The sequence below is a fragment of the Platichthys flesus genome, chromosome 7 (genome assembly GCF_949316205.1).
Source record: "Platichthys flesus chromosome 7, fPlaFle2.1, whole genome shotgun sequence".
Classification (NCBI taxonomy): domain Eukaryota; kingdom Metazoa; phylum Chordata; class Actinopteri; order Pleuronectiformes; family Pleuronectidae; genus Platichthys; species Platichthys flesus.
This window is the reverse complement of record NC_084951.1, coordinates 5,322,949-5,346,441: the sequence shown is the minus strand read 5'-3', so window position 1 is coordinate 5,346,441 and position 23,493 is coordinate 5,322,949. Positions and strand designations below refer to the sequence as shown.

The following is a 23,493-nucleotide window of genomic DNA, read 5'->3' as shown; positions in this document are numbered from 1 at the left end:
AAAGCAAATGAGACAATCAAGAAGAAAATTGGCTTTTTCTACAAACTATTCTCGATGACTGTGTTCAGCTGGGACCACGGACGGGGTCAGAGGTCAAAGATGTACGGCAATGTGTGTTGGTGTATGAACACTAATAAAACAAAATTGCTGTTTTAAATCCATGAAAATGAAAAGTTCATTTTTAGGAGCTTTAATATATACGGAAATTTCTTCTGAAAATCGAAGGTAACGTCAACACTAAAACACATTCACCTTAAACTGGTGGTTGAAAACCAATAAAATATAATCACCATCAACACTAACTATTTAAATCCACTGGACGTGTGCACGTCAGAGGCAGATTGTCTGCTCTAGCTGCTGCTTAGTGGCAGAAAATACTAAAAAGGAACAGGATTGTAATTTGTTATCACTACCACTGGTATAGTTTTCCTAAAGTCTCTTTCCTGTTGGAACATATCTCTGGAGTTTCCAGACTAAAAGGTTTTCTCGGAAGTCTGTGCTTTCATGCTTAAAAATCTAGCTGCAGTCAAAAATGTGGATGTAGCTTAGGGATGCTGTAAAACAACAGAGAGAACAGCATCTCAATCACAGCATGTAGCAATAAAGACTGTTTCCTATTCAGTATGACGGCTGTGCTGTGTCACAGACAGGTTCGTTGGAGAGCATCAAGAAGAAAGGAGATTCATCTGGAGAAGCGGCTGACCATGGAGTCATAAATCCACTTATTACCACAGTGAGAAAAGAAGTGCTCATTGTGAGATATTCTCTCTTTATAGAAGTGCTCCCTCCATGTGCTGCATTGAAGTGGGTTTTGATGTCAGCCACATCTATAATGGATCAGGTGACATTGTTCTGATGACAGCTCCCGATACACTTCTTCTGAGACGGGCACATGGAAATAGGCAAATGGAAACAAATCCTGGTATGAGCTCTTTCCTGTTATTATCTCTGCTCTTTTTTCTTCCTCCGCGATTTCCCCAGGAGCAGGTGCCGCAGTCAGAAAGGGAGGGAGAGAAAAAAAAAGGTACATGGCACATATGGAATCAGACAGCAAGTCAAAATAGTTTATTATTGAACAGGTTTCATAGTCGAGGCACTACCTCACATTTAGTATAGGCACTGAACTACTGCACTGGAGTCACAGCCACCACTCGGTCCGAGAACCAAAGCCTGCCAACCACAATACAGGCCCAACACTGTCATCAATGCGACCTACATCTGCTAAATCAAGAGAGCTGATGGGGATCTTCTATGAAGACTCACTTTTTTTTAATCTCTTCTAGATATTTTTATTAAAAAGAATAAAAAAGAAGCTCTATGTCATCTCTCGTCAGGACGTTATTAACCAAGAGATTTGCCTGTTAATGGAACCGACTCTGACCGGAAACTTTTAAACCAACATTAACCTTTGTTATGATTGTGAAGGGATCCCAGTGGACTGGCAGGCTTCAGTGAGGGGAGTCAGCCTTTCCATGTGGACATTACAACATCCTACTAATCTAACCCAGTCTCCTGGATTCTTCCATACATTTGACTAGTCTCCGTCTTCCATCCAACACGTTTACAAATCACTGCAGGGTCATGAATCTATTACCTTGACAACAATAACCACCAACCATTTGTATTACCATGATAACTATTATCATTATGATATAGATCCTAAAAGTCAGAGCAGCATATCCCCTCTCGTTTCCCTCTGTCTGTGAGAGTATCAAAAGGAACCCTCTCCTCAGCAGTCTAATCTTGTTTGTTTCTAGAGGGATTATCTAGAAGCATAAATTAGGTTATAATAACTTAGTACATCTGTGGCGCAGAGTGGGATCCTCACATCAGCTCCTTCAGCAGCACAATGTGTTTGACTTTTGCCTGCGTATAATAATTTCTGTTATAGATCAGTCCACTATGACCCCTGGCCAAATCTGAGTTGATCAATTGGATAATTTGACCTTTTTGGAAATGTGCTTTGATTGACACGCTCTCATGGCTGGACAGGGGGAAACTGCTAACTTGTGGCTTTGATGGGGGAATTAATTATTTCTCAGCAAACATCAGGCAGCTGCAGTGTCTTCCTGGAGCCCTGTGTAACATTGGGGTTGCCAGGTAACAGCTAAAACACAGTGCCAAAGTATCGGGTAGATAAACAGACAAAAGGTCAAAAAATAGTAACAGCACATACTGAGTGAGGTTCTAGCTCCATATAGAGACATGAGTGTCCTCAGTCTTTGTATCAACCTCTTTTCCCACTTGCTGTCCACACTGTTTCTCAATTCTCTGTCCCAACTGTGAGGGAAAAGTAATTATATATAAAGTTGAATTGACTGTACACTGAAGTTACACAGAAAGTGTGACTGCAAATGTATATTTAAAAACACAAATTTAAGAATTGTTTATTTGTTATTATTTTCTACAGCATTGGGGCTCTCGCATGACACAAATTTGAAAAGTCGTCTCTCCTTATTTTGAATCCCCTAAAACTGGTTTAGTTAAAACCCCTCAGCGTTGTGTTTCTTTAGGTCCACCTTGCTTGATAGTAGTCCACGCTCCCAGTTCGAAACACAGGACTTCTGATATAAACTATTATTTTTTTAGCTAAAGCAACCCTGATGACGTCACTTTCAGTCATGGGGCACGATACTAATCCACAGAGGACGCCGCCAACTTTCTTCACTGGATTAGCTTTCTAACAATGTTGCATTGCAGCAATAACGAATGTTGTCTGGATTTAAGTGAAACTGAATTTTGTTTGCATCAGTTAATATGGTCTTATTGTAATAGAAAGGCTAATGAACTACTCTAGACATGCACTGAATTCCAGATAATCTCCTAACATTCTCCGGATGGTTTGTAGGTGAGAATGCAAATGTCAGAGTGAGAGGCTCTAGACATTATTCAGATTTTTGGATAATATCTGAGGGAACCTATTTGAGAAAACAGGAGATCTATGAACTAGAGGGCACGATGATGACGTTTCTTACAAGCGACCTTACGCAGAACTGAAAAAAACATGATTACAAATATCTCAGCATAAAAAAGAGGAGCCACCCATATAGAAGAAACAGACAAAGATGGCAAGATAGATAGCTTTTGGTAATAACAGCGAAGGTACTGTAAACAAACAAACATGTGATCTGCGCAAGGGCATTGATTCGCTACGTCCTGCCTCTGTCGGCTCGGCGACCCCTCACCTGAATAAAGATTCCTCTAATGTTGTGACTGGAGAATCTCCTGCTGCGTTGCTCATGTCTGAAAACAGCTTCACGGTATAAAGTATTAATATTTAGATTAGATTTATTAATTAAGATTTTTCATAGTTGGATATATATCTTTACGTTGTTTGTGGTATGATGGGGCATGAAGTCAGTGCTGCATGGGCTTGATTAACTGTTGAGTGTGCTGTTTGAAGTGGCAGAGAGTCATTACAGGGATACAACACAAAGTGAAAAGTTTTATAACATAAATAAGTATATATTTAACTTATTTAGAATTTCACACACGTTGACCCGCACCTCCCCACACACAGCAGTCAATCCTCTCTCTTTGTTTAACGTTTCCTGCTTAACACCTTCAGAACATTAGATTCGGTTCAGTAAACCTCCCAAATTACATTTTGCACATACAGTACAGAGCACACGGAAATACTGATCCAATGAGACCATGGAGGTTTTACCAAGTCAGTCAGACAGTTCACCCAGAGAGATCCGAATCAGAGACATGTCTGTACAAACTAGTTTAATACTCAGCTCTGAAAATGATGGACAGCTTTGAAGACCAGTGGTTCTCCAGCTGCCGGGGATTTGGAGATGGCAGCTGTTTGAAGCATTTCAGTTCAAAGCTCCCTCATATGTATTTTGAATTAAATCTATTAAACCCAGAGAATAAAAAATCCACTGATATACACAGATGCTGATAAAATATGATGGTGGCAAATATATATTTGTTCACCTTCCATTCATTTTTTTGTAGACATTTCTCCTTAAGAACCGTACATCAGCTAGCATGATTACCTACTGTACAAGACCAACAAGGTAAAAATAAACAGATCTATGTATATATTCCTATCGAAAAATAATATTTCAGCAAAGCTTTGCAAGAACACACAACTAGTGACAACCACTTTGAGGTACCTGATCTGATCAGCACAACACCACGACACATCTGTCACCTCACAACCTCAATCCACAGCACTAACATCCGGAGGGGTAAAATAAGAACAACAATGAACAATTAACAACAAAAAAACACCATTATATCCATCTTGATTTGTCTTTTCAGGGCCAAATATGAAACAAAACACAACCAGATCATGTGGGTATGTGAGTGTAAGAGGAACACATGTATGCTACCAGCAGGTTTTGACACTGTTCCTCGTTGCCCAGGAAACTGTGTCGATTTTTTCCTGCACGAAAATCATAAAAAGAAAGAAGAAAAAAACAACAACCAGAGAGCCTTTTCATTGTCAGAAAAAAATGACACAATTCTACAAAGCACGCACGAAAGTGAAAACTGTGTAAAGTCAGCTTCTGCCACCGCCGGCTTTGCACCGTGCTGAATGCACCCCCGTTGTTTTGTCAGAACCTGAGTCTGTGGACCTTGTTTTTGTGAATCAAGCAGGCAGCCTATACTGAAACAGGGCCCTGAATGTTTCTTAGACAAGAGGGTAGAGCATATACTGGGTCAAAAGATGTTTCGAGAGGTAACTATACACAAGGCAACTTTTTGGGGGCAATGAAAGAAAGTTTGTTTGCTCCAGAGGATGAAACGTGCCTGAAATGAAGGTGTTATGCTTGTGCATTTGTTTCCATTTTTCAACATTGCTTTATTAAAAACCTATGGAATAATTGTAGGGCTCTTATTGCATTGACCTGTGCCTCAGATTATTTAGATCGTTCAAATCTCACCCAGAAACCCATAAAACAAAATGAATGCTCGTCATAGGAAGCAGGAGCACCATACAAGTAGGATTTCAACCCGTCCTGTAAGAACATTTTAACAAATGCATGTGCATCATCTGCTCAGGGCCTGATAACAAATTACAGCATGAAATTAGCTGCTAGCTGCACTGAAGCATCCTGCTCTTCTGTTCTGTGTATCTCCACCTGCCGTCAGCAGCAGCAGAAGGATTTCCCTCCGGTGAGTAAACAGCTCGACACGTTCGTCTTTGAGGAGCCAGGAAAACACATTCCAGATGCGTCTTCACTGTAAAACAATCTGACACTGAAACGGTCAGCGAGGGAGTCTCGGAGAAAGTTTAATTTTTTTCAACACAACTAAAGAAACCAGAGTCACAAAACAGAGAGCACTGGAAAAGTCCCAGAATTCCTTCGGGACTGCAGTGTGTCAGAAACAGCTGATTCGGGTAAACACACTAACAAACGGCGAATGTGTCTCTGTTTCAGAAATTCGCAAAAACACACAAACTCACGACTTCCCACGAGAATGAGTATTGCACTCATACACAGCCACATACAGTCAGAAGTACACAACTGGGACACAATGGATGTAGTGACATTGCACTTATGGCAATGTTTTTAATGGACATTTCATTAAAGGACTATATGTGTCATATGAATGTTGTTAAAGACAACAAAATCTCCAGCTGCAGCCTTTAAGCCTCATGTAGCTCATTGTTTTGGTTGTTGGGTCCACTGTTTACAGTTGCAGTTTACAAGTGAACAGGTGGATACCAAAAACTGAGATAAAAAGAGAAAAGTATAAAAGCTCTGATGAGACATAGCAAGAAATTTAGAAGTTAAAGGGCCAAATAGATTCTTAAAGAGATGATGGTGGATAGCAAAACAGAAAAGTGTTAAAAAGGCAAATTATTACATTTTGGATTTACATTTTTTCAATCTTTTTGGTGTATTTCAGCAAGTTATATGACAATATAAATAGTTTGTTGCCAAAACTTATTTCCTTCTCCAAATTCATCCATGGCAAAAGCAAACATCCAAGGGTACACACACACACACACTCGCAGTCACACAAATTGAAGCTGCATCAAGTCGGTTAATCAGTGTTGTAAGGATGGTCACAGTCCCCTTCCAGCAGATCTACTTAGCAACAAAGTGATCTGTGTATTCTCTTCAAGCTTTTGAGGTTGGTGCCAATAGAACTGTGTGTGTGTGTGTGTGTGTGTGTGTGTGTGTTTGTGTGTGTGTGTGTGTGTTATTGTGTGTGTGTTCTTACATCTTTGCCGGGACCATGTCGAGCACAGACCTTATAGAATGAGGATATTTTGGCCTGTTTGAGGCTTACAGCTTGATTATAGGGTTTGAATTGGATCAGAGTTATTTTGCAGTGACGATAAAGTTATGGGCTGGAGAATACATTATGTGTCCGTGTCAGGCGAGCGTGCAGTATCTGAGTGAGAAGGAGTGTTTAGGGTTGAAAGTCAGTGCTTGATGAAGCATACAGACTGTGGTGCGCAAGTGTATATGTGTCTGTGTTTGTGTGTACATACAGTATGTGAAGGCTGTGAGGCTTCCACCAAACAAACTAAATTAGGTGCACACAATGCAGCCCAAGAAATAACCAACTGTCAGCTGGCATCTCATCCGAGCTCTTATCTGACTCTGCTAACAAGGTGTGCCAGGATGCAGACCAAAAAAAGCACAAAAGGTGGGGCAAGAGTGGGAAAAGGATTTGTGTGTTAGTGTGTGTGTGTGTGTGTGTGTTTTTTTGAGTGGGTGTTTGCATGCTTTCCTATGATATAAAAAATGCTTATTTTGTATAATTAACTCTACAGTCTTTTTATCCTCCCCTACTCTTTTAAATTAAAAGATGGAGACGTGTAGACAGTATAATCCTGGGACCGGACAATCATTTCGCGTGATCTGACCTCTCTTTAATTATCTATGTTAGATGATTAAATTATCTACCTTACTGTGGCTCTCTCATCAATTTATCATTTTGTAGTAGACTTTGTCTTCAATCACTTTATCATTAAATAAACTCACCATCAAATATCATCACCATGGCATAGGGGTATTAGGTGACACATCAATCTCAGACTAATGCTAATTCCACTGTGACAGTTCCACCTAGTGCATCTGCTTCAGCTGTAATGACTGATTGTTCCAGTACCTCAAATCTGAATGGAGAAGCAGATGACACAAAGCTGTGTCTCAATTTAGGAGCCGCGTTCTTAGTCGGCTGCATTCGTAGATCGATTGTGTCACAGCAGCGCAAGACTTTCCCAATAAGAAGTCTCCTCCAAATGCAGCCGACAAATGTGTCCTTCCAGCCCATGAGGATCAGAGGCCCTGATTCATTATCATTCAGTTCAACTGTTTTTCAAAGAGGAAATGGCAGCAAAAAGCGTTGCGAAAAGGTCAGGACAATGTATTCTTAAATGTAAGTATTCGACCGAACAGCCAAAGAAACATGTTTATCAACCAAAGAACATTTTCGTCCATAGCTTTGTTGCTAGGCGATGGTCGTAGCAGCTTGATAAGCTGTTAATGCACTAGGAAGACCAGACTGTATCGTTTAGTTCTGGCTGTGTAGACCGGGTCCTTCGCAGGATGTGGCAGCTGAATTGAGACACAGCTCAAAAGAGGCAACATGATACCAGCCAAAAGTGAACACTGCAGCAGCCCATCCTTTTTGTTTCCTGTGTGGCCTGGTCTGCCGTCTACAGGTCACTGAATCTGTCACAGCAGCTCCCTCCATCATTGTTTATCCCCGACTCTTACACACACGTCTTTAGAGAATCAAATGCTCCTTCAATATGCCCTACACACATTCACATTCAACCTGCTGAGATTATGTGGCCGTGTGAATCACAGACCACCTCTGAATGATGTCTGACTGATCTGACCTCAATTCGTTTTTTGTGCATTCACAACTTGTTTATGGAAGGGGCATCGGAAACCCAAACAGACACACTGAATCAACGTAACGGAGACCGTAACAATAAAACACCAATCCGTACTGTACGATTTTGTATGGTAATTGGAAAAATGATGAAGCCTAGAACCAGTTATGGACAAGTATCTGACAAAGGAGTCGTTAGCTGGACCTCAAGATGCTTTAACTATGCACAAGTGCCTTCATTGCTCCAAAATGTGGCAGAGTTAGCATCAAATGCACTTCCTCTTTTCATACATCATCTGGCTTCTGAGTTTGAGCTAAAAGAGACAATGTTCAGCCATCAATCATAAAGCTTGAGGGGAATATAATGTTTACATTATTATTTATCTTTCAGGATGCTTCAGTGCAGCAGGTGCTGTTTGCATTCATTCCATGAGCTCCTGAATCTCCATTCTGCAGTGTGAGGAAACATTGGAGTTTGCTGATCTGCTGCTGCTGTGCTCAAGTCGTAGCAAAGGCGGGTTATATGAGTAGCAAAGCGAGATGCTGACAAGTTCAACCACAGTCAATTCTTCACCCACTACACATTAAGAAAACACAGTTTGAGGCGCCTGCGGAGTGACAGTTATCAAGGGCCACTCATGTTGACACCATGGTAACGTGGCTAGCAGTTCTAAATGTCACAAGTAATGTATACAACACTGCAACAAAAGGAGAAGAACTAAAACAGACATTCACATTCCCAGAACGTCACTGGTCGTAGAAAAGTGTTGAAGCTTGCTGTTGCAGCAGCCGGTGAGAGCGATGCTGCTGCAATGAGGAAATACAGATATGGCCCTATGTTCCTTTATTATCCAGCAAAGTACCCTGCTTTTATTCTGAAAAATGCTCAACAGTTCAAAGGCGTGTGGTTTCTTCACACACAGCGTGTGTGCGTGTCGTTTTTTTTGCTCATGTGTTGTCTTCCTCTGATTTCCCCCGAGAAGAAAATCCGTTCCTTTTCTGTTCTTGCCAGTCCCAGCAGTCAGATTGACTGGTCTTAATCCTGTATTCGTCCATCTCTGTCACAAACGGTCTCTGCAGATCACATTTAAGAAATGCTCGTTGAAGGTGACAAGTATATCCCAGTCCATAACAAGACGAATCCATGAGTGGGACATTAAGATAGAAAAGTATCTCAAGTGTGATCTGTGGATCCAATTCCTGTGTTTCTGCACGTACATGACTACACTATCAATGCTGCTTTGCATTATTTCCTGTGTGTGTTTGAGTGTGTGCATGTGTCACACTGTTTCCTGTAAGCTGAGGGCTTCCACAGCATTACTGGGTCCCTGTGCGACGCCACCAATGACAAAGAGCCTGCTGGTTGTCTGCAGGAGTGCAGAGGAGGAGCGTGCAGTGGGCATGGGTGCCACATACTCCCAGCGCCGCTTCACGGGGTTGTAGCTCTCCACTGTGCCCAACGGCGTAGGCTCATTACCTGCAAAATGGAAAGTTAAAAGTTAGGATGACAATGCTAATCAGGATTAGCCAGTTCACATTGACAACCACTGGAAACAAACAGATACAGATCTTCAAATTTATATCACACAAATGTGGATAACATGTACTTATCACACCTCCCACCAGCAACTAGTCCTCACTCATATGTAGGCGTAGCTTCAGGAGTAGAGAAAACTTATTAAGTCAGTCAAACACACGCACGCGCGCGCGCGCACACGCACGCGCACACGCACACACACACACACACACACACACACTGCACTTATATACATGTAAACACGGCCAAATGCAAAGAAACGAAGGTGACACCTCCCACAGTGATGAAGGATTCTCATGACTCAACTCCCCCTGCTGCCATAAACAGACTACAATGGTCTTTTGATATCTATAGGTTATTGTTAGTGCACAGTATGTGGTAAACTGTAGGTAACAGCAGCAGGTTTACAAATAACTGCAATCTAAAATGTTATCCAGTACACACTGGTTTAAAGCGGATCTACACAACAGTTCAGTTTGAAGTCAGTTGTTTACTGTGACAGTGAAGGGAAACACTACCTTCTAGTCTTGATGACTCTAAGTGCTTTACACTAATACAGTGCAGCACTTTCTCTATGAGAAAATTAGATAATGGGTCCAGAATCTTGCCCAAGAACACTTAGGCATGTGAAATGGGGAAGCTGGGATTGAAATTGCTGACCTTCTAGTTAGAGGACGACTGCTCTAACCCCTGAGCCATACTGTCGGGGCCCCTCTGTGCAGCTGGAAAGCATCATAGTCCTGTAGCCTTCAAATCTTGGAAGGCCTAAGGGCACTGCTGAGATGGATCATAGCACTCCTGTAACTTTGTTGTACCCACGATGGTCACTGCAGCTGAACCAAATATCTCTTTTCTTTATTTCACACATTTTTCTTAAAGGTCAACAACCGGGCACCTGCATGAGCCACGATGCTCAATGTTTTCATTCATTTCATGTCGCCCAAGTTACTGTGATTTAGTAGCTGCTCCACAAACTCCACAGGCTGACACCAACAGGAGAGAAAGAAAAGGACAAAGACCTAAAAATCCAAAGAGCGTATTCAGGAAAGAAGCTTTAATATATCGACCACATGTTGGGTGTCACCAAGGATTCAACTTGTTCCTCAGCTCTGCTCTGATCTTCCTTCTTCATCCTCTGTCTCTCTTCCCCTCCCCCTCAGCTCCTCTTCTCCACCTCAGGTGCTATCCTCTCTGACATTATACATGCCAGCGCTAAATTGTTGCCGTTTCCATGGAGACCTAGATCACAGCAAGTCCCCAAATGATACACTGTGTCTTCATAAAACATGAGGAGCCGAGGCCTGAGCAGCCCCAGATTGCTTTGAAAAGTCCGACTTCACTGACACTTGTTCTTTCAACAAAATGACCCCCCCCCCCCCCCCCCCCCTTCCTGCCACTGCTTTAGTTCTCAGCCCACGTCATATCAATTTACGGGTCCCGCCTCTCTTCCGCTGTTCTGCTCACTCGCGTCTTTTGACCTCCATTCATCCTCTTTGATTCCATCCATTATCTCCTCACATTATTTGGTCTTTGGCGTCATTAAGTACATTTTCTGGCTTCATCTCTCTTCTTCATAGAATTTTTTCCTCATGTGTTCTTATCACATTTTTCTTTCTACTTGATAAGACTTAAACCTTTGCATCTCCTTTCACCTGAGCTCTTCTTTCTCCTTAACCCTTCTCTAGTCAACTCTCCCTGTCCTTTAGGCTTCACTTTTTCCTCTTTGTTGTCTCTCATGTTAAATTGTCTTCCTGGCTCCCGCTCCTGTCACCTCTCCAACTCGCTCCCTCTGTTGCATTGTTCTTTGTCTCACCAGTTCTCTTGTTCTTCACCTCCTCCTGAGAGAGCTTTCATTTCGCTCCTCTTCTCATTGTCCAACTTCATGCACACATGCATTTGGTACAAAGAAATGAATCAACATTAATCAGTTTCCTTAGAAAAGGCTTCTTTAAATGAAAGGAATTCAGAGTATTTAAGCTTCTAATAGGAAATTATCTGAAAACCGATATTGCATGATAGTCATGTACACGTGGGATTTGTTAAACGTAGCGAGAAAAGAGAACAAGGTCGGCAATAATTGCTTAAATTATCTATGTTGAATTCACCACTAGTAGTCAAGGGTGAGGCAGTTTTTCGTCTTGTCTTCTGGAAAACAGTCATGTGATCGGAACAGAAGGATAGTTCATGACTTATAGGACCCTGTCAAGAAGCTTACCTGGGCATCTGTGTCCTATTGTTTCTGACAGTTTCTGCACATCTAGACTAGAAATCATCCTCAGAGTTTACAAACTGAAAAAGGGCCAGCAGCAGTTAATAAATCTCCATTATCAAAAACTCAAGGAGTAATGTGGACCAGGGATTTATTTTTAAAACTTAAAACGTATTGATGTGGAATGCGGATGTAATCACAGTGCAATGATCAAACAAGATAATTTACCATGTCTGTTTGAAGCTTGCTATCCTCGCCTGCAGTTTGATTTACCACTTTATATACACTATACTATTCTATACTACACTATACTATACTGCTATCTATAGAGATAGTACAACTTTGAAGTAGTAATTGTAGTAGTAAACAGACCTGAGGAAACTGAAGTGTAGAGGACCAGACTATCTCCACATAGACTATTTATGACTATATAGACATATTTATGACTATACTACTATCTATAGAAAGCTGCTTAGTAGTAAAGCTAGGAACAGAAATTACCGAAAGTAAAATCGAGAGCACCAGACTATTTCCACATAAACTATATATGACTATAAAGATGTGTTTTTAATGTATTGTGACTTACATATAATAAGACTCCATCAAGCTTGCTTCATTTGCTTCGGAATTTCATGAAAACACCAATTTGTGGGCATTTTTGCGGCAAAAAAAGACATCAATTACAATTTTGTTAATTTTCATCAAAGTTTACATGGAAAATACAAATTAACTAAAAAAAATAAAGAATACATTCAGATGTGTTGATGGAGAGGTGATGGCAACAAGGACTAAACGAAGGACTAAGCTGTTCACACACAGCTGGAGGTGAGTGCACTTCAATAGAGTGAGGTGAACTTCAAATGAACTGTGGCTTTGCACTGAGATCTGATTGGATGGATTATAAAATTATTCTCATTCATGGCACAGCCTACTATTCTACCCTTTGCCATCTTTAGATATTCACCATAGATGAAAGAGTCAGAGGATCATCAAAGTAATTTAAATCCATTCTGATGTGTCCATGACCCTCTTGTACCAAAATGTATTGTGATCAATGCAACGACTGGGAAGACATTTACATAGAAACCACAACTGTGAGCCTTATTCTGACAAGAGAGGAATCATTTAAATACATGCCATCGTCAAAGAGACTCAAGGTTCCGTACAGCTTTTCTCTAGCAGGTCATTGATCAGCAGCAGCTACAGCAGCTCGACTGGTCTTTAACCTAAGCGCTCCTCTGTTCCCCTCACTGGTTACCAGTGGCTGCCCACATCCACTTTAAGTCACTAGTACTTGTGTAGCATGCTGTGAACGGATCAAGCCCAGTTTACATCCAGGACATGGTCAAACGTTCCACCTCGGCCCGTCCACTCCGCTCTGCATCGGCCAATCAGCTTGCTGCTCCTTCACCTCGAGCTATACACTCAACAAAATCACGACTGTTTGCTGTCCTGGCTCCTAAATGGTGGAACGAGCTCCCCTTTGACATCAGGACAGAAGAAAATCTTCAAATCTTCCGCCCTAGACTCAAGACACATCTCTTCCGACTACACCCGGAAAAAAGTTGAGGTTTCATAACAGTTGTCAACTCTGGTGTTTATATAAATAATGTATAGATACCAAACAATATTATTTAGTTTAGTTGCACTTAGATATTGCACTTACATGTAGCACTTATAGTTTTGGCTTTGCCATGCTAATGTATTAGCATGATTCTTGCTGTTCTGGTTAAATGCACTGATTGTAAGTCGCTTTGGATAAAAGTGTCCGCTAAATGATGTGTAATGTAATGATCAAGTGCTAAATGAGCTTGAGAGACGGTTTTTCAAGTACAAACTGTGACATAATGAATAGCACCAGTGCTCTAAACCCTAATAGTCATGTCTTTCTGAAAGAGATAGCTCTGTTTCATTTGATCGATTGTATGATTCAAAAACTGAGAACTCGAGGCATGAACTATTTCAGTTCACCAGAATCTTAGACGGAAAAAATACAGACCGGGATGCAGAGACCCTCTGGTACTGTAGTGCTGGTACTCTTCAATGAGCCATAAGAAGACATGTGTTTTGAGCTCTTCAGACTCTGCAAAAGAGAAGTCATGATCCCAGTGAGAACTGTTTCTTTTGAGCGGAGTATAACAGGAATATGTTTTATTTTGTTTTATATATGTAACAAATAAAGCTGTAACTGTAATAAATAGAAATCAAAGTATTATATGTTGGGGTTTTTTGGTGCGCTTTTTATTTATTTAGGCTACTGTTAAATGTGTCTAGAACCACCACTGAAAACTGTTATATGTTGTCACTGTGGTCTATGGTGCAGAGTGAATTTAGTGTTCATCGTACCTGGTTTATCGGTAATAAAAGATTTTATAGTCAATGCTTTTTGTAAAATTAAACAATTTTTTTTATTACTCTTCACAATTGAAGTCTGTGTTTAAGTTTGAATGATTTACTGAACTGTAGTTATTTTTCAAATAGATTATCATTGGGCTATTTTAGAGGTCTCTTAACTGATGTTTGCCTATTTATTAAATTTGTATTCATATTGAAGGTGTCAGTTGTCCAAATATTTTACATATGCACAAAGCCAGTTAACATCATCTAAATTGTTACAGAGCAGCCCACCAATGGGAGCTAAACAGACAACAGACCCCCCCCCCCCCCCCCCCCCCCCCGCTCTTGCCTGGATGTCGTAAATGTGGAATGTGGGTCAGATGACATCTTGTAAACAGAGCATCATTTGGCAGGATTTGGGAAAACAATGCATAATCTAATTCAGCACAGTCATGTGGATACTGAGGGAAGGTAGCATGCTAACATTGGCCAAACTCGGCAAACCATTACCTTGACTGTGGCTGCCTAGTCTCATTTGTCCTTCCAATGCTTCATGATGTAATGTAGTATTGCACTGTTGATTCACTTAGCCCAGGGGTCGGCAACCTTTTTGACAATAAGTGCCAATGAAACATTTTCTTGTTACTTAGTGTGCCATATCAACATTATTTATATTAAGTTTTATTATTGAACCACATTAATATTTCCAACAGACATGCCATTTTATTCCATAAATATAGGCTTTATATAGAACAACACTGTATAGAAGCATGTTCATCTCATATGATTGCAATTATAAGTTTGTCAATAACCCCACCAACCACACTCATATTCAGAATTGCGAAAGCTTGCTTCAGTCACATGGTTTTCGTGAGTGTCAAAGACTTTGAGAGAGTTGGCTTCCCATACCAGGACACTGCACGTTTGAATGATTCTCCCTTGTCTGCCTCATCTTTGAAACTTCTTCTGTGCCTTGTCTCAAAGTGCTGCTTAACACTGGGCATTCGGGACACAACCTTTTCAAAACATAACAGGCACAATGCACGGCCCTTATGAAAAACAAAGCCATAGTCTTCTGCCTATCAGGGCGGAAATGTCCGTATCATCGTTTTTTTTAACAAGCGGGCATGCCTTCACCAATAAATCTGAAAGGCTACACTTCACAGAGAATCTGTTCACCTCTTTCTGACCTGCTGTTGCTTCTATCAGGCAGTGAGAGAAGAGCCTGGCGCTTCATTATAAACTGGAGGCACAACAAACCTGTAGCCGAGCTCATGGCCGTGTTTGATCTGTGCTGTGAACAGTGTCACTACATGGCCTATTTTTAGCACTAATTCTTGACCTCCTAGCTCACACTGCACCTATCAGGGGTTTAGAGTAGATCGGGTGTTTAGTCCCTGCTGGCAGTTGCTATGGATGTTTAGTCAGACATTGACCTCTGGACAGTTGCAGACAAGCTACAGCTCAGGGAAGCTGTGCTGCTGCAGGGGGCTCCTGTGCAGACCCCGATGAAATTTTAATATTAATTTCTACATACATTTTCTTATCCGTCTGTCGGTCTCGTTTGTCTCTTTTGTATTTGACTGAGGGTGGGGCTCAGTTTCTCCTCACACAGGAGGATGTCAGAGACTTGAACATATAACATCAGGCGAAGCAAAACAAAGCAGTGGACCAATCTCAGAGCTCCTCGGTTACCGTTTGATCACAAATTAACTGGGCTTCAGGCCAAGACTTAATGTTCTCTTCACTGTACACTTTTTACAGTATAACTAGTTTCTTTTGACCATTTCTTAAAACAAAATACAAATACTTAAAAAGACAAATACATCCAAATTAACGTCCAAAAGACATTTTGCCAAATTTCTATTAACACCTATCTGCATATGAATGAAGACCTATAAAAAGCCGATAACTGAAGCATTTTGGTAAACGTGTTCCTGCCCAAAGGTTGGTCAAACTAGAAATGAAAAATCTGAATGTCACAAAATGTTGCTGCTCGCCTGCAAATTCTGATGCAAAATTTATTTTAGAGAGATACCACTATCTACCAGCCACCACCATTATGTCTTTAATATAGAATGTTTTTTTGGCTAAGTACAACTTAGTAAGAACTCATCTAATTGGCCTCATATCATAAAGTTCTTTTGGATTTTCTGGTTTATTGATTTCTTCAAATATGGTTATATCTACACAAACAAGGTCAGAACCCAAAACTCCACTGACACAGCCTTGATATTTATACAGACTTTACTGTATGTTAACAGTAAAATATGAAACTTAACTTCAGAGAATCGTTATGGCAGCTATGAAGGTTAGGTTTAATGCAAGAGCATAATTTATCTCGAAAAATGATGAAATCTTCTGTTCTAAACAGCATGGACACATCAGAACCAACAATGAATCATCACAGAGTTCACTGAGGTGAGACTCAGCGGGATCGTGATGGAGAACGTTTGTTAGCTGCCCTGTTGACTAGCTGCTCCCACCTGGCCTGCTGGGATCCACATCACTGGAAATGTCGGACAAAATTTTCAAGAACAATAAGATCTGGTGTCCACAAAGTGATGAGTAGTGTAAAGCAAAGAATTATTGTTTTTTAGTGTTACTAATGCTGACGACTCACCAAAAATGTGCATTATCTACAGCTGTTTGTGAACAGGTCTAGTGAATGGACTGTCTCTAGACTTATGAAACAGTTTTAGACCCAAAATACTTTGTCAATTACCCTACGACAGGAAACATTATTTAAGCATTGACACATAACTTATTTTCAAGGGTTCTTCTAAGTCGGTCAAGGCTACTTTTAGCTTAAAGATGTTTTGTGAATATGTATGAATATGGTAATGTACCTTGACCCACAATGTTTTTAATTGAAAATCATATATTTAGTGTTTCAAAAGCACAGCACTGTGTTATCCAAGGAAACTTTAGCAAACTCTGTTATCAACCATAACTTAATACTGAGTGGCAGACTGGATCACTAATTAGCTGCAGATACAAAGCCTGTCCAAATGGAAGAGATTTACTGACATAACCTTCATGTGCTCGAGTGTTTTTTGATGTTTTGGACGTCCTCTTACATTTTACACAAACATAATGAAGTGCAAACTAGAAATCGAGCAAAACAAAGCAGCTTTAAAAGTTGTGTAATATGGTCGTGACATCGCTTGGCCTTGTGATGTGGAGCACAGTATAAGCAACAAGAATAAAAAGATGCTTATGAGAGAAAAGCACAGACTGTTTTTCTCTATCTGTCTACAACTGTAAGAATGACAGCATTAGCATGCAGCGGTGACTCACCAAGCAGAGACCAGTCATCCTGTTTCAACCTGTTCAAGGTATTTTTCATGATTTAAAAGAAGCTTCATTGAACTCTGAACTTTTTATGCCTTTTCATCATAACTGTAAATTTAATAAGCTTTAATATAAGTTAACCTTCATTTATTCAAGTCTCGCTTAAGAAAGGTCAGAGGTTAAAGAGATAAAAAGTTCTGTGCATTTGTTAAAAAAACAGCTCAGCACTGAGTATACTGTCAAGCGTATTCCCATGAGTAGTTTTTAACAAAGTGCAGTCAACCGGAAGAGAGACCATCCTTTTTAGCAGAAACCAGTTCTCTTCAGTGGGCTTTCACACATTTTTTTCCCAAGATACTTGTTGAACCTGCCCCAGTTTCTTCTTTGGATTTTTGCTGCCCCTGTGTTTTCTGTCACTTCACATGAGCCCTGATGTGGTTATGGTTGTATATGTTGTAAATTGTTTCATGCTGTCATTCAAGTAGAAGTAGTAGAACTATCTATCTATCTACTACTAGCAATCTGCATATCAACGATGACCAGTGGTGACTGTCCGCAATAATGAATTGAGTTACATTGTTGTATTACATTACATGTCATTTGGCTGAGGCTTTTGTCAAAAGCGACCTACAATTAGTCACTCAACATTCATGAGAGGCCATTAAGGGGTTCAGTATCTTGCCAAGGACACTTCGGCATGCAGATGGGAGAGAGTGGGGTTTGAAACGGCAACCTTCTTGTTGAAGAACCACCACTCTAACCACTAGGCCACACCGCCCCCAACTTTGTTGTAACTTTGATAAATGGTGTAAAGATGGGAGCAGGATGAGATATATTTATCTTCACAATGTAGAGAAGATAGTGTAGTAAAATAGATGATTTGTTGTCAGTTTTATGAAAATCAAATCTGAATTTCGAGCAACATATTCATTTAAGTTTTGTAGGCAACCTGGTAGCACAGTATTTGGGATGCTTTATTGAAGTATATAGAGTTGAACACATACAAGATGGTATTTTCTACATTGAGATATACCTTTTTTTAATGTAGAGTTAATGACTGAGGACCAAATACTGATCCTTGTGGGACACCTTTATCAACCCTGTAGTAATATGATTATAAACAGTCAGCCTGTTTCAGATGAGTTAAGCGTATACAAGGAGTAGGAAATCATTGGCTATTTTAATCGAAACATACTGCACTATAGACTTTTCTTGTCTTCAAAACAAAGCACTTTACACTATAAGGTACATTCATCTTTTCACATACATTCATTCCGTGCTTCAATATGCAGTGCTTGTGTGAGTGTGTGTGTGTGTGTCGTGTGTGTGTGTGCAACTACATTACAGATGCTCTTTGATCTCTGCAGATGTATTTTCGTCTTTTATTTCCCAAGTCAAAAGGCAGAAGGTTTGAAATGTGCCGTAAACAGCTATGATTCACAAGCCCCCAAATACCCCCATGGATTAGATGGAGAGAGAGTCAGAGCTGACACACAAACAGAGAACAATCTATCTACCTCTTTCTCTTTTACTCCCCCTCAATGTGTCATTTTTACGTTAGCCATCAAGGACACGCACGTCCATTTCATCCTGGTACCTCATTCAGTACTCTCTTTCCTTTCTCAATGTTGTCTGCTGAGTTTCTAACTGAGTCTTTCAACAGGATAGAACTGGTGTTTTCTCTCACACACACACACACACGCGCACACACGCACACACACACACACACACAGATGTCAGTCTGCATTATTGACTATCACTCTGAGTTCTGCACAGAGAGAAGTTGCTTAAGTGAATAAGGCCTTTATGGGAATGTGTTAAAAAAAACAATCTAACGACGAGGTATTAATCAATTTGAAACAAATTAAACCTAACTTCTTTACCGGTCTTTACCACATTGGTGATGTCACTGAGTTTGCTTTGAAAAACTAGAGTGATGGTTGAGATAACTGTGAGCCTCTACTCCATGTATTAAACATTTAGGCTTGTATCCTTCAGATTTCTGCCTTTCTGGTTGGATATTTTGTATTTAAACATCACAGAAGAAGATAAACATGATGGATGTGAACTCTAGGGGGCTGTAGACACACTGCAGTACCAGTGTTAAAGCTGCTGATTTCAGAAAAGGTCTCATATTATTCTACAATATCTCAAATTGAAGCAGTATTGATTTGTAGATGACATTGAGATGGAGAAGCAAAATAATTTCCCATTTAATATGGGATGTTAACACCAGTTTGCAAGTGTATGTGTGTGTGTCATCTTGCTGATGCGTGTAAATGCAGCGAATAGAGTCAATATCTGCTTAACAAGCATGTCTTCAAGGAAAGCTGACCTCAGATTAATTTGTAGAATTGCTCAGTCTCTCTTCATGCCAGTTTGTTTACTTTAACAAATGCAGCTCAGTCGAGGAGAAAATTGAAAGTTAATGGACATCTAATTTGTGTGTGTGTGTGTGTGTGTGTCTGTGTGTGTGTCTGTGTTTTTGATAAATAAGAACAGCTATGCTGTTGAGTTGCTGTGAGTGAAGACTGAGATTACTTGCAGTTCAGCATTAAAAAATACTTACATGTCCAATACTTAGTAGAGACATGCTTTTGATTTGCTTGGGCAACATGATGCAATATCATCGACCTGCAGAGCCCCTGCCCATCCCCCGTTCTACACGTACGCACGCGCAAGGTTCCAAACATGTATTAATGGAAGTATAACTAATGGTAAGCTCTGAATGTAAATGAATATAGTGTAATTTAACAAATTACTTTATTATTATTTATAGTTTAGGAGTAAGGTTGATGTTTTATGAGTTAGCTTTGTTAATAAACAGTACCTTAATGTGTGTCTTTACATTTTGTATTGTCCAGACATTCTGCATTATATATTTAAGATGTGTTGCTGTTTTTAAATAGCCTGTTGCACTTCGTCTTTCGCTTACTATGCCAACACAATTGTAAAGGGTAATTGATACAGTACAGTCCATTTAAGTTGAAAATCTATTGCACATTTTAAAGTAACTTATAATTGAAAAACATTTTCAATTATAAGCCTTTTGGAGATGAGTTCATATCCTTGTACTCACTTTAATATTCACAGTAACAGAAAGTTTGAACAGGGTTTCCCAAACTTTAGATTTTCTCTAACATATGATTTTTCCTCCAAGGAGGGTTAAGGACGATATTGTGTGAAATACCCTACTAGTTTTTATAAATGTTTTGCCACAGTGAAACAGAACGCTTTGCTGACAGGGTTGAGAGGAGATTAAAACTAGAAGGGTACCCGCCATAACGAAAGTGCCGAAGGATGGAGTAGAGGCATCAAGTTACTATCGGTGCATGTATGCAGGGGGTGTCCACAACATGTAAAACTACAAGCATGCCCTCTCATGTGATATTGGTTAATGCAATTTGTAAATCCACCAATAAACATGCACAGCAATAAACAACCATTGAGTCAAAAACGATGGCAACCCGATAGAACTGAGGGATGATAGACAAATAAATGCACTGGTAGCATACCAGTGAACAGCTTTAAGCAGCACTCTGTTTCTCCACTGAGATCTGACATTGCTGTGGCCAAAGGTAAAACAAAAGCACTTCAAGTTTCCATTAAAATCACACAAGATGAGTATAGAGTTAAAAAACTATATATATATATAGTGTTCATATCCGCATATATGTGTGTAAGCATACAGCTGTTTAAGATTCATGTTCATTATGTAGGCTGTTTTAAGTTATTAAATGTTTATATTGATAAATAATCAATGATAAATCAATAATAAATATCCATGAACTTTTTATAGAAGACAAGAAGATGTATATATAGATATTAATAGTGTTGGCAGCCTTGAGTTGGTATGTGAAACTGGTGGTGCGCGCGTACTCTACTATTTTACATTTTCCATCTCTGGTTTAAATGGAACAATCCATTAAACATATGAGGATCAATTTATTTTTCATTAGGATTACTCGGCCTGTGAAAACATTTGCATAATGCCTCATTGACTTTGGAGACAGTGTTCTAAAGTCGGAAATAAATAGACAATTTACAGTGAGAATTTACAAATGGAGTCAGAGACATGGCTGTTAACCAGGAGCAGGAGACTGTCTACATAAAAATGCATCCTGTGAAGTAAAGGTCACGTGACCGATGCTGGTAGCTGAGCAGGTGCTTCTGCTACCGAGTTAATCTGCCAGCCCGTTCACAGCCAGTAGATCTCTATCTGCGGCGCAACCTGTTGAATGTTATCTTACACACAGACTAGGTGTGCATTTGCCGAAGTATGCTATTTTAAAAAGTGGATCCAATTGAGAAACTGCAACTTTTAGACAGAACTGCTGACCTAAAATGAAGGCCTGAGATCAGGGGAGTAATGAGGGTAAACGCAAGTAATCACAGTTTACGTACCTTTTTGAATACAAAATAGTATTAAAGCACCTCTTACGGCGGTTTACTCACTTGTTATTGTCTGATTTATTAAACTTTTAGTCAAATTCAACACCATTGTTTACTAAGAATTATATGACAGTTCAGAGCAAAACCTCACCTTGCCCCCCCTCCTTCTCACGGTTGCCTGGCACCTGACCCCTGCTCTCTTGTCTCTATAGCGTACAGCCCTCGCTGCTTGCACACAGAAAGTTTGGGTCCTCCCTGTATGAACCGTTCCATGTGATGCAGCAGCTCATCAAAACGGGAAACAGACATATGATGACCTTTTCCCTTTTAACAGCCAAACACAGATCAGCTGTTCCCCCTGATCCTTTAATGTCAGTCATAAGCGAGTTTATTCTCTTTTTACTCTCCCCTAAAAATATGATAATGCCGACAGATATTCAAACAAATATATATTGAGTGTACATTTTGGCCTACGTTTCAGATGGTTCATGTGAGTCCATCTTTGGCTTTTAGATGTATTGAATTAATTGCTCTTGTTGAGAGAGAGAGAGAGAGAGAGAGAGAGAGAGAGAGAGATCAAAATTATACCATGAAATGAAATGAGGGCTAGCACAATCAGATGGTTTGGGAAAGTTACAATCTTCTAAAAAATTGTACAATATGAGAACTGTGAAAAATATTCAAAGTTTACTTAAATGTTGTTTTCAAAAAGTTATGCTTGCATGATCAGTAACTTAACTATTTTTTGCAGTGCTCAAATAAACTAAGTTATTAATGTAAATAACAAAACAGGTTGATGACAACTTTATGGCCTAATTGTCACTGCTGACTCATCTTCCCAAGTCCATTGGGCTGATGTCGCAGGTCACAGGGTTTGTGATAAAGGTCTTGGTAGCCGAGCCTAGAATCTAGAGCTCTAATATCACCTGAAGTGTTGGTGTATGAGTTTCATTTTAGAAAAGGTTCAAATATATAGATTTATGTACTAATTGGTTAATGATATTTGTTCTGTTATGACAGACACAGAAGTGTCGTTGAGCTAAGTCCTATCATCATAATTTTTCAAACACACATATACAGATATTATAATTTGAGGGAAAAGTTTGTTATTGTACAACTGTAGTAGAAAAAAACAAAAAATAACAGACAAATGTGCAGTCACATACTATCAGACACATTGTTGTGTCTTACTTGTGTTGCAATATACCAAAAACAAACAGGATCATTTGTTTTCTAAAAACAGATAATAGGTTTTCTATTATCTATACAGTAGGCTAAGGCCTTTGTAAGGTATGCAGCATTAATAATCAGAAAAAGGTGAATCAACTATGGACGTTATTTACTACTGTGACTGTCTCTGTTGTTCTGTCTCAACTTTCTTACCTCTCCAGTCAAAGCACAGCGCAGTATTTGACTGAGAAAAAAGAATACGCTGAAAAAAGAGGGGTAAAAGAATGGAGGTGCTGACCTAGACCACCAGCTGCGATGACCCTTCCTCCCAGGCAACCTGCCACAAAGTCAGCCCGCTTCTCCCTCATCCTGGACATTCGGCTGGGTTTGATCCAGATGCCTGTTGGAGGAGAGAAGACAGTCAGCCACAACAGAATAGACACAAGTTTCACATTCTGAGGAAATAACTACACAACAAAGTACTTAATGTACACACTCACACATCACATATCACCCAACACATATGTGAGCATCACATTCCATTGCATTCAATGGGACAATATTCTGCTGCAATATTTGCTCCCATTCAGCCACTAGAGCATTAATCAGGGCAAACAATACATTTGGATGATAAAGCCACAGTCATCGCTACTCGTTCATATCGTGAGGAAGGATTGGTTTATCTAAATTAGCTACAGATCCTGTCATTTGTCCTCCTGTTATTGTTTGCAAAAGCTAA

General features: G+C 39.9%; 1 protein-coding gene across 1 annotated transcript in view; it reads right to left on the bottom strand.

Annotated features, from left to right (window-relative positions):
- Positions 1–1,043: 1,043 nt before the first annotated feature.
- LOC133957216 (kelch domain-containing protein 8B-like) overlaps positions 1,044–23,493 on the bottom strand; it is a 154,144-nt gene continuing 131,694 nt past the window's right edge. The window contains exons 5-6 of the mRNA XM_062392686.1: positions 23,053–23,154; positions 1,044–9,292 (exon numbers count right to left, since the gene is read on the bottom strand). Of these exons, the coding sequence (XP_062248670.1) occupies positions 9,096–9,292; positions 23,053–23,154 (299 nt within the window). The 3' untranslated portion in view covers positions 1,044–9,095. The remainder of the gene's footprint in view (positions 9,293–23,052; positions 23,155–23,493) is intronic.